Source organism: Desarmillaria tabescens, assembly GCF_030435595.1.
Source record: "Desarmillaria tabescens strain CCBAS 213 chromosome Unknown EV420scaffold_334, whole genome shotgun sequence".
Lineage (NCBI taxonomy): Eukaryota > Fungi > Basidiomycota > Agaricomycetes > Agaricales > Physalacriaceae > Desarmillaria > Desarmillaria tabescens.
Window position 1 is genome coordinate 16,438 of NW_026848633.1, and position 13,166 is coordinate 29,603.

The following is a 13,166-nucleotide window of genomic DNA, read 5'->3' on the forward strand; positions in this document are numbered from 1 at the left end:
GCGGCTCTCTCTCCTCCTCCGACCATGCCCACTGATGACCCATATGCCTTTTTCAATGCTCCTGCATGCCCCCGCAGACTGGTGCCTTTAACCAAGGAGCGTCATTGGAGAGTTATGCAAGCAGCAATCAAAAGTCAAAGATTAGGCAAACTGTACGGTACCATGCACATGGTTATTTTCAGCATAACAGGAACCAAGGCTGACAACATCATACCTAGCTTGACCAAACCAGTGGATGTGCCAAAGAAAAATTCCTACTTTGTGCAAGATGAAGACTCAGAGGATCGATTTGTAATGGCATCACCAGGGAACACGAGTGGTGATTCGGAAATCGACATCCAATACAATGGTCCTAGCACCTGGGACTTCATGATGCTCGATCTAGAAGTGTCAAATGGCTCAACTCGCATCCTACAAGCTCTCAAGGGCTTTCGTGTGTCGTTCGATGTGGGGGTCATCTCACGCAACTTGAGGGCTGGGTTGAAGGAGACATGGGAGGCACTGCACAAGCTCGAAAGGCTGGCTGATTGGATTGACAACGCAGACTTGAGGCAGTGGCAAAAGGCAGAAGAAGAGCATCAATGGCTGTGGAAGGGCTGGGAAAGATTTGTAGAAAAGGAGAACCACAAGCCTGAGTCGGAGAAGGTCCAGGAAGGTTATGCCAGTGGCTGAAGATATATACGAGAGCCATATAACGGTGAATTGAATACGCAAATGAGAACAATTAACTTATTAACTCTCAAATAAGCGCAGTAGTATACTACTACTACTAAGTGACTAAACTAGTACCAGCTCACATAATGGTATGGTAATTATAGGAGTATAGAGAAAGTAAATGCCGGCGTGACCAAGGAAATGCTCTATACATGCTATGGTACCTATAGCCTCTATAGGGTTGTAAGATTGCTGATGCAATAGACATGAGTAAATGAGTAGTCTCGTCCCCATCCATTCTCAGTTCTCGTGTGACCACATGTTAGTTGCCACATGCGGTGGAGTTGAAAATTTGGTGCAGGACTCATGCCAGTCTCTGCCCTCCCTTTTGTAACTCCGCTCGTGTGACACAGTCCGATCTCTCCGGACACAGTGAGGAGGGCAAGATCTCATGAAATGGGTGGGTACAAGACTAGTAAATGAGAAGTGGATGAGATATCGGATTTTCCTTTACGACTGGAGAGGGAAAGATTGATGTGTAAGCAAGATGACAAATACACGTGCAAACCCAAAGGGGAAACTTTGGCGAGTTATCAAACAAAAGAAAACTCCGGTTACAACTTAAAGACCGAATCCTGTATACACACAGAACTCGGAACTGGGTCTTCCCAGTATGAGTATCACTTTCCTCACATGCTATTGGCTGGGCTGACAGAAGGGCTGTTCAGTTATTGGGATCTTGTGTCAGTACACATATACGAATACTATGCAGCCACCTTCCACGTTCTGTTCTTACAGGACGTTCCCATACCAGTTCTCCCTTTTCCGGCCTGGTGGCATCCTTTCGTCTTTTCTTCGGCCTGTGGGGACTTCAAGTAAACCACTCACATCTATTCCAGATCTCAATCTAAGGGCACTGTGGCTAGAAACTGCCGTGGTCTTGGTTCTTGTCCTAGGGTCCAAAAATGGCTGAACTATCACCATTTTAGATGTGTGCTGCTCATTACCGCCTTTCTCACGCTGACACTCAGATAAGCTGTAAGCTCCATTGGCGCATCTCTCGTATACTAAGATTGACGAAATATTAATCCTATCTGGACATCGGTCTTCGACAGTTTAACTCTGGCCTTTCTCACCCCGACATCGAACACACTCCTGATCCATGGACCCTTATACTAGTAGTAAGTTGTCCATGGCTAGGTAAATGTTGCCATATGAGTAGTCAAACTATTCGTCTCTATTTCAAGCATCAACCTCAAAATGACTGTAGTAAATGACTTCAGGTGTTTCTGGAGTGGTGTTGTGGATATTGATCTCTGCTGGCATGCGCATGAGTCAACATATGCCTGTCCTCGATCTTCTCGATTGCGCTTAGCACTCTCTTATGCTCTCGTTAACTACACCTAGCGCTTGTTAGCACACTTACAGATCCCTCTTGGTAATTGGACCTAGGGCTTCGCACCATCACCGTATAGTATGGTTATACGGGTGCCATCATACGGGTACTGTGCCCATTCCGTCTGGCGAAATAACTTGCCCAGAGACAGACGGTATACGGACATCCCGTATACCGTTAGCAACCGTATAAACACGGCCGTCATACGGTAATCGACGGCCGTGTATGTATCTAAAAATAACTGTCATCAGATCACACTGTACACGTGTTTGCCATACACTTAACATCGTACCACGATGTGCTGGCACCGCAAGCTCTTCAGCACTACCACCTGATCTTCTTTCACTCGCTCTACTCAAGCTCTAACCCTTACCAGCATAGAATATTTTCTATTTCCTGCTTCTGCTGCCTCTATTCTACTACTGTTTCATCCTTTGAGTTTGACTACCCACACATATTGCGCAATAATTTGCCCCCCGCTGGCCTGTGCACCTGTCAAATACTGCTGAATTTTAAGCCAGAGGAGTTCACGAAAGAGTATATAATGGTCCTTTTTTCGCAGACTTACAACCACATTCTGAGCATCATGACAGATCAGTGTGCCCTCGATGCCAATGGAAACTTGAAATCCCCCTCGAAATTCAATTTTTATCACGATGCAGATGACGACGTGCCCATGGCAGGACCTGGAGCTGCTCCGAAGCCCCAAATATCAGGTATGTATTATTCAACGGCCGTATTGACGACCGGCACGGCCGTCTATATACCCGTACCGTACCGTCAACCTAGTTCTAAGAGCATTGACGGTACGGTTACGGATCAGCCGTCGCCCGTCACTGTACCGTGGCTATACGGCCGTATACCGTATACGGTACGGTGCGAAGCCCTAATTGGACCTCGGTTTTCGGACATCCTTACTACAACTTGGGTTTTACTTCGAGTATTTATCAATTCGTATATTAGCTCGAATACTCATATTCTTAACAAACAAGTAGGACTTCACAGATACTGTTGTGGCCCTCACCCAATAAAATGTACGTGCGTCAAAGTACGAAGCATCGGAATGCGAAGGAGGGGCAAATCCACACGATTGAATTACGTCCTGGATGGTGGTTTCTTTCTCGGGAATAGAGAGCAATCGCTTCGATCCCTCACTCGAGACTGCTGCTAGTCGTACGATTTTGTAGTTCGCATATGGACAGGGCCAGCCAGAAAGATAAAGAGCCGATCGCGAAGGACCTTGCCCCCAGTGCTAGTTCCCATCGACGCTAGGTGACAAGCCATTGACAGATGGATGTCGAGCAGTAAGTTTCCTAGATCCTTTTTGTCATCTCCTAAGCAGTTACTGATACTTAGCTTTCAGGTTCCGCAAAGCTGGATACCAAGCAATTGATCGCATTTGCGATTACTACTACTCACTACAGAATAAACCGGTGGTCGCTAGGGTACCACTTGGTCATCTCAAAGCTATGTTACCGTGTGCGTACCAGAAACTGCTGGAATTTCGGATGTCACCAACGTACCCCATCAGCAACTCCTCCAGAGCTTGGAGAAGATTTCCAGATTATTGCGGACGATTATCAAAGGCTCATCATACCTGGTATATCCGATTACGTTCTGGTACATGCGATCTGATTCGAATTTGCAGGTCTCACACATTGGCAACACCCTTCTTTCTTTGCCTACTTCCCGGTTGCGTGCACATTTGAAGGCATCTTAGGAGACCTATATTCCAGTAGTGTCACTAATCCCGGTTTTAATGTGAGTCACATGCTATCTTCTGTAGTATAGCAACATGACATTGACGATGCCTTAGTGGGCTTGTAGCCCCGCGTGCACTGAACTAGAGGTCATCGTCATGGATTGGGCAGCAAAGCTTCTTGGCCTCGCTCCCAAGTTCATGAATGACTCTGGAGTTGGTGGAGGGGTAATCCAGTCGACTGCATCGGAATGTGCAATGTTAACTATCGTGGCTGCTCGCGCATCGTACCAGCGAAGTTACCCTGATACAAAGCTCGAGGAATTCATCATCTATGTTACGTCCCAGACCCATTCGCTTGGAATAAAGGCTGGAATGGTGCTCGGGCTATCTGTACGCATACTCGAAGTCAAGGCGGAGGACAATTATTCGCTGAGGGGAGATACTCTCCGTAGTGCGCTGGAGCAGGACATAGAAGCTGGTAAAAAGCCGTTGATTTTGCGTAAGCTTAGCTCTCTCTATAACATTTGTGTATCGCTAACATTCTCTCTTTGTCAGTCGCTACTGTGGGAACTACGTCTTCCGGGGTTATTGATAATCTTTATGAAATCAAGGAAGTCGGTAAGTCTGTGGGATCAAGTAACGCGCAAGCACTTGTATTTACTAAGTCAAACAGTCATGGACCATCCTTATTTGCGTATTCACGTTGACGCAGCTTGGGCCGGTGTTGCGTTTAGCTGTCCTGAGTATCGACAACTTGGCTATCTGGACGAAATCAACGAGTTTGTAGACTGCTTCTGCACCAGTTTCTACAAGGCAGGTCCGCTCAATGATTCACTATGCATAATCTTACTAGCTGGCATTTAGTGGGGTCTCGTTAACCTTGATGCTTCTGCACTCTGGGTCCAGGATCGAAAATATCTCACAGATGCACTAAATACAACTCCACCATATCTGCGAACCAAACAGGGTGACGCTGGTTCGTGCGACCGTTTTTGACATGAAAGTAACTAAATAATGAGGCTTTTCACCTAGACACGACCATAGATTATCGGAACTGGCATTTGGGACTTGGTCGTAGATTCCGATCCTTAAAGCTTTGGTTCGTTTTTCGCAGCTTTGGTATCCAAGGCTTCCAGAAACATATCCGAAAGGTTGCATCCATACTCTCCTTATTATTTCAGGTTCTAATATTCACGCTTCTTCTAGTCAATCGGACTCAACAATCTCTTCGTCCACTTAGTTGAGCAATCCGATATCATCAAAATTGTCACCCCACCTTCCTTAAGCTTGACTGTATTCCGATTGGAGACCCCTTCTCAACACAGGCACAGTCTGCAGTCCCTAAACGCACTGAATACGATGCTTTTCAGCCGTCTTTCGCTCGTGACGATATTTACCTTACGCAGACAATCCTCGATGAGAAGGTTTGCATACGTTTCGCCGTCGGTGCTGAACGAACGAATGAGAACCACATACGAAGAGCCTATGACACCATTATGAATGAGGCGATCTTGACACTGGAGGAATGGAAGTAACAACCAGTATATTCGGTATTATAATACCCCTTCGTTATTACATGAAATTGCCACTGCATCCACCGCTGTACACTGGTTGATTTGATAGGGCACCATTTAAGCTTATCACTCCCATGGCTCTACGATGCACCCGTACGGAACGTTGTCCAAAAGACGGCGGATGTAAGATGCATGATAGGCTTGAAATGCTATTTTTGGTAGATAAGTTTTCTTCATGAGATCAAAGTCCACAGCACGCCAGTTATAAGTCCGACCAGTGAATGGGGAAGGCAAGCTGGGCAGACCCCCTTGATTCTTCGGCAGCACTGACAGGAAGTTCGCGTAGCGTATGTCGTTGTGGCATAGGTAGAGTCTGCCAATATCGTTATACATATCAAACATGTGTTTCCTGCTACATGATAAGTTGAAGGTGGATACAGGGTATGCAAAATGCACGCACCTCACGCCACGCGGAAGCGACCTTGCCTAACTTCAACCTACCACCTACGCGCTCCATAAGGATGACGGTGACTAGATCAGTCGTAAGGAATTGGCTTAAAGACTTCGTCCTCGTCTAAATCTTCCTCCGCTTCGCTTTCGTCTTGTGCTTTTCGTTCCGCCATAATCGGGAAGTCAATTTCGTGTGAAGGATACTTAGCTTGAAACATTCCATAGCAGCGTGGTACACAGACCCCTTGCAGTATCTGCATCGGGAATTCAGTATAAAACCGTAGAACTACCAAAAATGTCCTTGCCTCCATCTCGTCATAAGAAGCAGCCTTCGTTAACCATGTCGTTCAGTCCGTCCTGGAGCGCATATCTTTACGACCAGGGGATGGTATATGAAATGAATCTGCTGCTGACGAGGTCGATGGATTGACCACGACACTATGAATCATCCTAACTCTACCCTCTGAAATGTGTTGGCCGATATTCAACTCGAGATTATGCTTGCCAGGTGGAGGAAGCCGCGAGGGAAGGCGAGGAGGTGGCACATCTTCCAGCTTGACTTCTTTTGGATCTTCGAGGTAAGTTATCTTCAAAGGGGGGACTCTCGAGCGTTTCAAGACAAGCGGTATAGCGCTTCCATTTTTACCCGTCGTTAATCCATGCAACACAAGAGTGGATACTGCGTTTAGGAGCTACCTCTGTGGTAAGTCGACAGTGAATATACATGACAACGTAAAGCACGGACGAGTTCAGGTTTCATGATAGGTTGGCCCTGGTGTGACACCGGTGAAGATACTAGATCAAAGATATGAGTATCTCTTGAGGTTCCTGATTTCCTTGATGTTGGTGTTCGCTAGCACGGTGCGAGACATGTCGTATGTTATTTAAAATGATCGCGAATAATGTTTCTCTTATGTATAGTAAGCAACTACAGAAGAAACGAGTGCTGGTAACTAGGGGACTTGGTTATCCCAGGGACGCACGAATTCCGATACCGGAGCCTTCAGGGGGGACAGGAAGTTCACCAGTCCTGTCAGAAGTAAATTCACGATATCTGCGTTAATCCGAATATCAGTAGTTTGCCTCGGACTCATATAGCAACAATCTCACATTCGATCTAGTTTTAGTCGCTCGTCTTTGGGACAGAAGGTCGTGTAGACTTGAGGACAGTTACGAAGTGCTCCGGTTGAATTACATGTTGCTAGCAAGGAAATGTCCCAGTCAGTTTGCGGTTGTCGAGTTGCAAATAAAAGCGACGGACCTTCTTGGGTAAATTACCAGCACTTTTTTCATCCTTTACTGTCCTTTTATTGGACTGACATGATGCTTGTATTTGTCGCAGCTATACGGAACGAAATTTAACACTTCCAATTCACATCATCTCTGTTGAGCACTCACCCGTTTCTGAAGCGCACTCTTTTCTGCCTTACTGCTTACCGCCTTGTCTTTAGATCCGCCACCAAACGTCGTGTAATCGATAGGCGTCTCGTCCTCGCGAGACGAATTACCGCCATTAATGTCCATAGATATAGTTGAATGGACAACTTCTAGGTTGGCATTGTAAACCAATGCTTGAAGATCCGCACCCGAGAATCCTTCCGTGGCATCTGCAATTTCATCGAGGTCGACAGTTGGAGCTAGGGTCACTTTCCGAGTGACAGCCTTCAATATCTGGGTACATTAGCTGCGTTAGCAGTGTAACATGAATGTGCTATTACACTCTTACATCCTTGCGTTCATCGAAATCGGGCATGTCGCACAGAAGTGATTTGTCTAAACGACCAGGGCGCAACAGGGCCGAGTCGATGAGATCAGGACGACTAAAAATGCAGACATCATCACTTCACATTCGTTGCGGCGACAAAGATGGGTGTACCTGGTAGCAGCCAAGACGTATACCCCATCCAGCCCTTCCGCGCCATCCATTTGTGTAAGCATCTGATTCACGACACGATCTGTTACGCCGGTACTGTCGTGACTTCTATGATGAAAACATTGAGTTAGCAATATACAAGAAACTATCAACGAATCGTCACACCGTTTGGGGGCGATGGAATCAAACTCATCGAAAAAGAGAACACATGGCTTAGCAGCACTAGCTCGTTCAAATAGATCCCGGACCTATAGTAAATTAATAAAGAGATTACTCGAAGTTGAAGAAAGAACGGACAGTTTTCTCGCTGGCACCGATGTATTTGTTAAGGACTTCAGGACCCTTGACGCTGATGAAGTTCAGACCGCATTCCTTCGCTACGGCTGATGCTAATAGAGTCTTGCCACATCCAGGGTAACCGTACAGAAGCAGACTAATGGGATAAGATTACACTTGAAATGATGACTACGCCCGGAAGCACGTACCCAGATCGCAAACGTAAGGGAGATTGCGCAAAAATGGGACCGTACTTTGTAGGCCACTCCAGTGTCTCCCGAAGAATCCGTTTTGTTTCCTTCAGTCCTACCAAGAACCTGAGTCACAGAAAAAGCAGACATTAAAAGTTGCCCACCTCCGACATCAGACCATGTAATATCTGACTTTTGGGTTTTTACATCGCGAAGGGATAGGGGAACAAAGTCCACTTGAGCAGCATCGAAATCTGTTTGCGTAAGAAGAGCCTACAGTCGTTGTTTATTTGGCAGTCTACGTGAAAATGGACACTTACTGGACTATCGTCCATGGCAACCTTGATGGCAGATTGATGTACCGCACGAGCCACTAAATCTTGCAAGTCCGTAGCGGAATAACCTTCCGTTTGCGTGGCGATGTAAGTATAATTCAAGGGTGCTGCAGGATCCTCTCGCATATCTTCTGCGAGTTCGAGGCGATCTTTCACGATTTGGCTAAGGATCTAATGAAGAGTCAATGTCTAGGAGGTCACTCGGGGAAATGAGATTCTGACATCTCTTCGAGCATCTTTATTTGGAGCCTTGACATGGACAATCTCATTGAAGATATGCTTGCTGTTCAAGAGGGGGTGAAGAGCACTGGCTGAAGGTGCTGTAGCAATGAGAATCACGCCTCTGGAATTCGGAGAAGCAGATCGAGCGGAGGAAGAGTAGAGATATACGAATAGCTCTACCAGTTGTCGAGTTCGGAACGAGTCGGTGTGCTATTAAAAAGTATCAGCTATGATTCGTGCTTATAGGAATAGATCTACCTCTTCTTCTGCCTTTAACAAGTGCTCAATGTTGTCCAAAATCAAGATGGATGGTTTATGCCAAGCTGCTTTATCAAACCAATATTTGAACAGAGCCTTTACTGTGCTGACGGGCTTGTCTGCATAGGGTGTGACGTCGACGTAGTGGATATCTGAACAGAACTGTGGGAATGAAGTAGTCACGAAGCAAGGCCGACGTACAAGCAAAAGTCTTTGGATTCTCCTGCAACCGGTGCGAGACAGCCTTCACGATGGATGTTTTACCAGCCCCAGGCCTGCCCGTAACAAGGAGAGAAGACACTAGGTGAACGGGATGAGTAGCGAGTCAAAGGAAAATACATGGATTTCGCACCTCCACGGACAGAAGTCTTTGTTGAATGCAAAATCATCGTTCGTATGCAAAATTCTGTACACCGGATCAGTATGTCGTCGACGCCAGCCAAAAAGTCGGTGGTAGGACTAGGATAGGACGATCAGTAACATACACGCAGATTGGTGGTGAACATACGGTGGAGTCTTGACCGTGGAGGTCGAAGCCTTGTCAGACGGTATGCGCAAGGGTGAGGAGTCCGTATCGACAGAGACACTGATAATAATGAGAACATGCACAACAACCTAACGCATCACTCAAATTCACCTGACCAAGTCCCACTCCTCTATATCGTCCACAGCGGTCGGCAAAACAATGTGGCCATTCGGTATGCCTTCAGATCGGCCCAGAAATATTGTACCCGGCTCTACTGTCGTCGATTCCTTCTCCCCGGGCTTAAGGACCCGCGGAACAGGACCTGGAGTTGCACTCGCAGTGGCACTGGAGGATGGATCGGTAGGTGGTGGAAGACGCTTCGCATGGGCTTTAACATAGGTGTCATCCCCGAGGGATTCGGATGATCTTGTAACCTTGGCAAAAGTTGCTGGGGAAACAAATCCTAGTAGCTCGGAGCCCGTATAAACAGCGAAAGGTCGAGTAAGAACACGGGATGGTACCACCCGGAGACAATGGGCCTGCACCGATGACGAAGGAGACTGGATCTTTGCTTTGGGGTCATCCGTAGTTGGCGTGGTGCTAGGTTTTTCGGGTTTGAGTTGTTGACGGCTATGCAGCTTGGGTGCAATGCTGACTTCGGTGTCGATTGTCAACAGAAGCGCTTTGCCTTTATTCGTAGGATCCAACGACACTATATAGCAGTCAGCGAGACCGGACAAGGGATTTTGTGCAGTCCGACGCACCCACAGTAAGTCGTACTCTCGTTCTTCCCAATACCCAAACATCTATTTCTTGTCCGACGTTGGCGACACGCACTTGGGATAATAGCGTCGATTCTACGTGTGAAGCGTGAATTTCCTATCTAGACAGTAAAAACCTACTTGAAAACGGTACACTGAGAGACCTACGATAATCTCCCAGTCGTCAGCAGTAACTGGTTCAGTCCCCACAGACTTTGCGTAAGGCAGGTCATGCAGTAATCCAATCTCTACCTATTGGCCTAGTTAGCTGAGGAAGGGCCAAAAAGAACCTATAAAGCACGCACAAGATCCCCTTGCAAGAAACCTAATGCCTGTGCATACTGAGGGTCTATTTCAATAGTTCCAAGGCTGTCTCCGTCGACCGAGTTGATATTTGCTAGAGACGAAGCCGACGCCATGCCTGTCCATCCCACGTAGGCTTCTTTCTTCCCTCTTTCCGGACGGTTACCCGAAGGCACGAGAGAGAGATGTACCGCGAGCCCTTGTGGGCGCTGTAACGAGAATTAGAGGCATAGTGATGGTCCTGCAGATAGTACGCACGACGCTGCGCTCCAACAGAGGGCCATAAATAGAAATAGGCAGGTTCACCAAGGACGAATGCAGCGATACGAAATGGATGCGAGCACGTCGAGGCATCGCTTGCACGTCGCGGTAGTGGAAGAGCCGTGGGACATGAAACCGAGGTGTCTGGTCATTATCGACAACAGTGAACTCGGGTTTTCATCAGCACGGGCACCGCCACCTGATTACCACGAACTTTCCAACGTTACTCTATCGCTAATGGAGGGGTCTGGAAGGTCTGAAGCCACAAATTTACCCAATTTACCCACATTTGCGCAACTACGTAGCATGCGCAGTTGATGCTATCATTTGGGATTCATGGAGAAGAAAATTATTATTATTAAGATATAGTACTGTGCTGCAACCAAGCATTCCTCGCAACCTCTCATCATATCCAACTATGCAAAAGAAGATAGACCCTGTTCCGGGAGGAGGAAAATGTTTACGCCTCTCATTTGAGGCGTAGCGTCTGCTCTGTAATGGCGGGCATGGCCGATGAAAATATCCGACAAGCGGATGTGGCGCCGAGTCGTCTACCCCACAGTGATCTCCTCTGGAATAGAGTCTAAGCCAGATAGGCGCTGTCGATGTCGCATATGCTTGGGCCGACGCGATGATTTTTTGTAGGTGGCAAGGGGGTCGAATATATGATCTGGGGATGATAAGATGACCTCAATGGCGTCCGAGGAGTAGAGAATGAAGGGTTCCTCTTCATCAGAGTGGATATATGGCACCGAGTAGCTAGGCGAACTGGAACGGATGGGATCTTCTGGAATGGTGAAGAGACTGGGATGGTGAATGTATGGTTCCCTGTGAACCTCAGGAACTGTAACAGTTCCCCACAACGACTGCTTCTGCTCCTGCTGACCTCGCACCCAGTCCTCCACGCGCCTTTGTCCTTCTCCCTGCCTGATGAAATGACGCCTAGCATCACGCTGTGAAGGCGATTCCTATGAATCTGAGCTGGCGTCCAGCAGTGCTGTATGAAGGCGACGGAACAACGACAGTAGTATCGATCATGGTGAAGATGTTGGTAGCGAGAAAGGTTTCGAGTGGCCTTTAAAGACGGATGATAGAGAGCGCCGTAGCAGACCGCAGTTCAAAGAATCCATTCTCCCCTTTATATGACTGCGGCAAAGGTGTATCGCTAATTTGAATTTGCTGAGTATAGCTGACCGAGAAATTCCCGCCGTCTGCGCGTAAGCTGCGCAGTAAGACATCCAGATTGCGAGCGGACGGCATTAGTAACTCTGGATTACTCACGTGAAATAGGTGGAGTTTGCTACTCCTGTAAACTTTTCGAAGCCGAACCCAGAGTATCAATTGATCTTAGATGAGTTTGCTGACTCGGAAAAAACTTTTCAGTCAGCGAAGTAATCGCAACTGTGTTATTTACGCTCGGGGTCTGGTGTTGCCAGTGCGTACACCTTGTTTCCTCGCTATTTCGGCCAGTGCGACTTCTTTGCAAACAGGTGTTTACCGGCATGATTCTATGATGTGAGGTAGCTTCAAGTAAGCTTCCAGAATTTGAATAATTCGTTCGAGTTTTGAAAAAGGTAACATCATGAGAAGTTTAGTGCAAATCAGCTACCAGTGACGGAGAGGCAGTTAGGAATCTTCATCATGTACGCATTAGACGACTTACTGGTGACACTGGGGCCCGGGTTCGCATTGAAATTCTATTGGCAGTTAATGTCGGATCCTTGAAGGCAGGTACTCTCAGAGATCCAGCTGCTTAGACTAGACGTGGAATTCAATGGAAAAGATATAATCATAGCGAGCAGCGAATGCCGTGTTATACAGCGTACATCATTTTTTCTTTCCGCTTCCGGATTTACCTTTCCCAAATGACTTGCCTTCAAAGCCAGGTCGGGCTTTCGTCTTGCCCTTAGCATTACCCTTCTTCCGCTCATTCCGCATTGCAATGTTATCAGACCGCTTTTTCTGCTTCGCAGCCATAGACGCAGTAACTTGCTCCTTCCGTTCATCCCTTGAAAAAAATTCAGGCGCGTATCCTTGGGGACGACAAAAGAACACGTACCAAGCCTTTTTGCTCTTCACTTTCACTTTCTCCTTCCGTTTGGCTGCTTTCTTCAGACGGGTCTCATCGTCCTTCAATTTGACGCCTTCTAGACGGGCTTCTGCTTTCTCGAACTTATCCTTCTCCTCGATTGCTTTCCTTTTATCTTCGGGCAATGCAGCGAGGCGTTCTTTGCGAGCCTCGAGTTGCTCCAAAGCCTGGGTAGGATCGGCAGACGTTTTTAAATGTGAGCCTTTCTTTGAAGAAGTGCCTACGATGGTGGAGAATGTGACGTTGGTAAAATTGGCTTGGGGACCGCGAGATGGAGGCTTTCTGGAGGATGAAGGTTCGTCCGGGACAAGCAGTTGGGTCTATGCATTGTCAAAATATTATTCGGAAAACATTTATTAAGGCAGACCTTTGTGATATTTCCTTGCGCTCGGGTATCCTTTTTCTCTTTGTCTTT

The 13,166-nt window shown here is 47.1% G+C and overlaps 4 protein-coding genes across 4 annotated transcripts; 2 read left to right on the forward strand and 2 right to left on the reverse strand.

The window, feature by feature from the left end:
• Nucleotides 1-24: 24 nt before the first annotated feature.
• Nucleotides 25-672, forward strand: EV420DRAFT_1655983 (uncharacterized protein; the record flags this gene model as incomplete). Its single annotated transcript, XM_060478859.1, has 1 exon — nucleotides 25-672. The coding sequence occupies one exon, from the start codon at nucleotides 25-27 to the stop codon at nucleotides 670-672; it is 648 nt and encodes a 215-aa protein (XP_060321351.1).
• Nucleotides 673-3,140: 2,468 nt separating this feature from the next.
• On the forward strand, nucleotides 3,141-5,322 carry EV420DRAFT_721433 (pyridoxal-dependent decarboxylase conserved domain-containing protein). Its single transcript, XM_060483213.1, has 10 exons — nucleotides 3,141-3,354; nucleotides 3,414-3,529; nucleotides 3,582-3,650; nucleotides 3,699-3,811; nucleotides 3,867-4,251; nucleotides 4,308-4,370; nucleotides 4,426-4,565; nucleotides 4,617-4,719; nucleotides 4,785-4,903; nucleotides 4,959-5,322. The coding sequence occupies exons 1-10, from the start codon at nucleotides 3,341-3,343 to the stop codon at nucleotides 5,250-5,252; spliced, it is 1,416 nt and encodes a 471-aa protein (XP_060321352.1). The 5' UTR covers nucleotides 3,141-3,340; the 3' UTR covers nucleotides 5,253-5,322.
• Nucleotides 5,323-6,682: 1,360 nt separating this feature from the next.
• On the reverse strand, nucleotides 6,683-10,755 carry EV420DRAFT_1624466 (P-loop containing nucleoside triphosphate hydrolase protein; the record flags this gene model as incomplete). The annotated part of the gene is made up of 22 exons (XM_060475980.1): nucleotides 6,683-6,770; nucleotides 6,827-6,846; nucleotides 6,885-6,917; nucleotides 6,978-7,058; nucleotides 7,115-7,387; nucleotides 7,443-7,536; nucleotides 7,593-7,697; nucleotides 7,755-7,837; nucleotides 7,887-8,022; nucleotides 8,075-8,171; nucleotides 8,221-8,329; nucleotides 8,377-8,562; nucleotides 8,614-8,823; nucleotides 8,872-9,023; nucleotides 9,073-9,171; nucleotides 9,224-9,330; nucleotides 9,380-9,457; nucleotides 9,509-10,049; nucleotides 10,102-10,216; nucleotides 10,267-10,350; nucleotides 10,404-10,610; nucleotides 10,660-10,755. 22 exons carry the CDS (start codon nucleotides 10,753-10,755, stop codon nucleotides 6,683-6,685), a joined length of 2,994 nt encoding a protein of 997 aa, XP_060321353.1.
• Nucleotides 10,756-12,327: 1,572 nt separating this feature from the next.
• On the reverse strand, nucleotides 12,328-13,166 carry EV420DRAFT_721540 (surfeit locus protein 6-domain-containing protein; the record flags this gene model as incomplete). Its single annotated transcript, XM_060483214.1, has 3 exons — nucleotides 12,328-12,670; nucleotides 12,722-13,071; nucleotides 13,119-13,166. Coding segments are annotated over 3 exons (579 nt in total), but the record flags the coding sequence as incomplete, so codon positions are not given.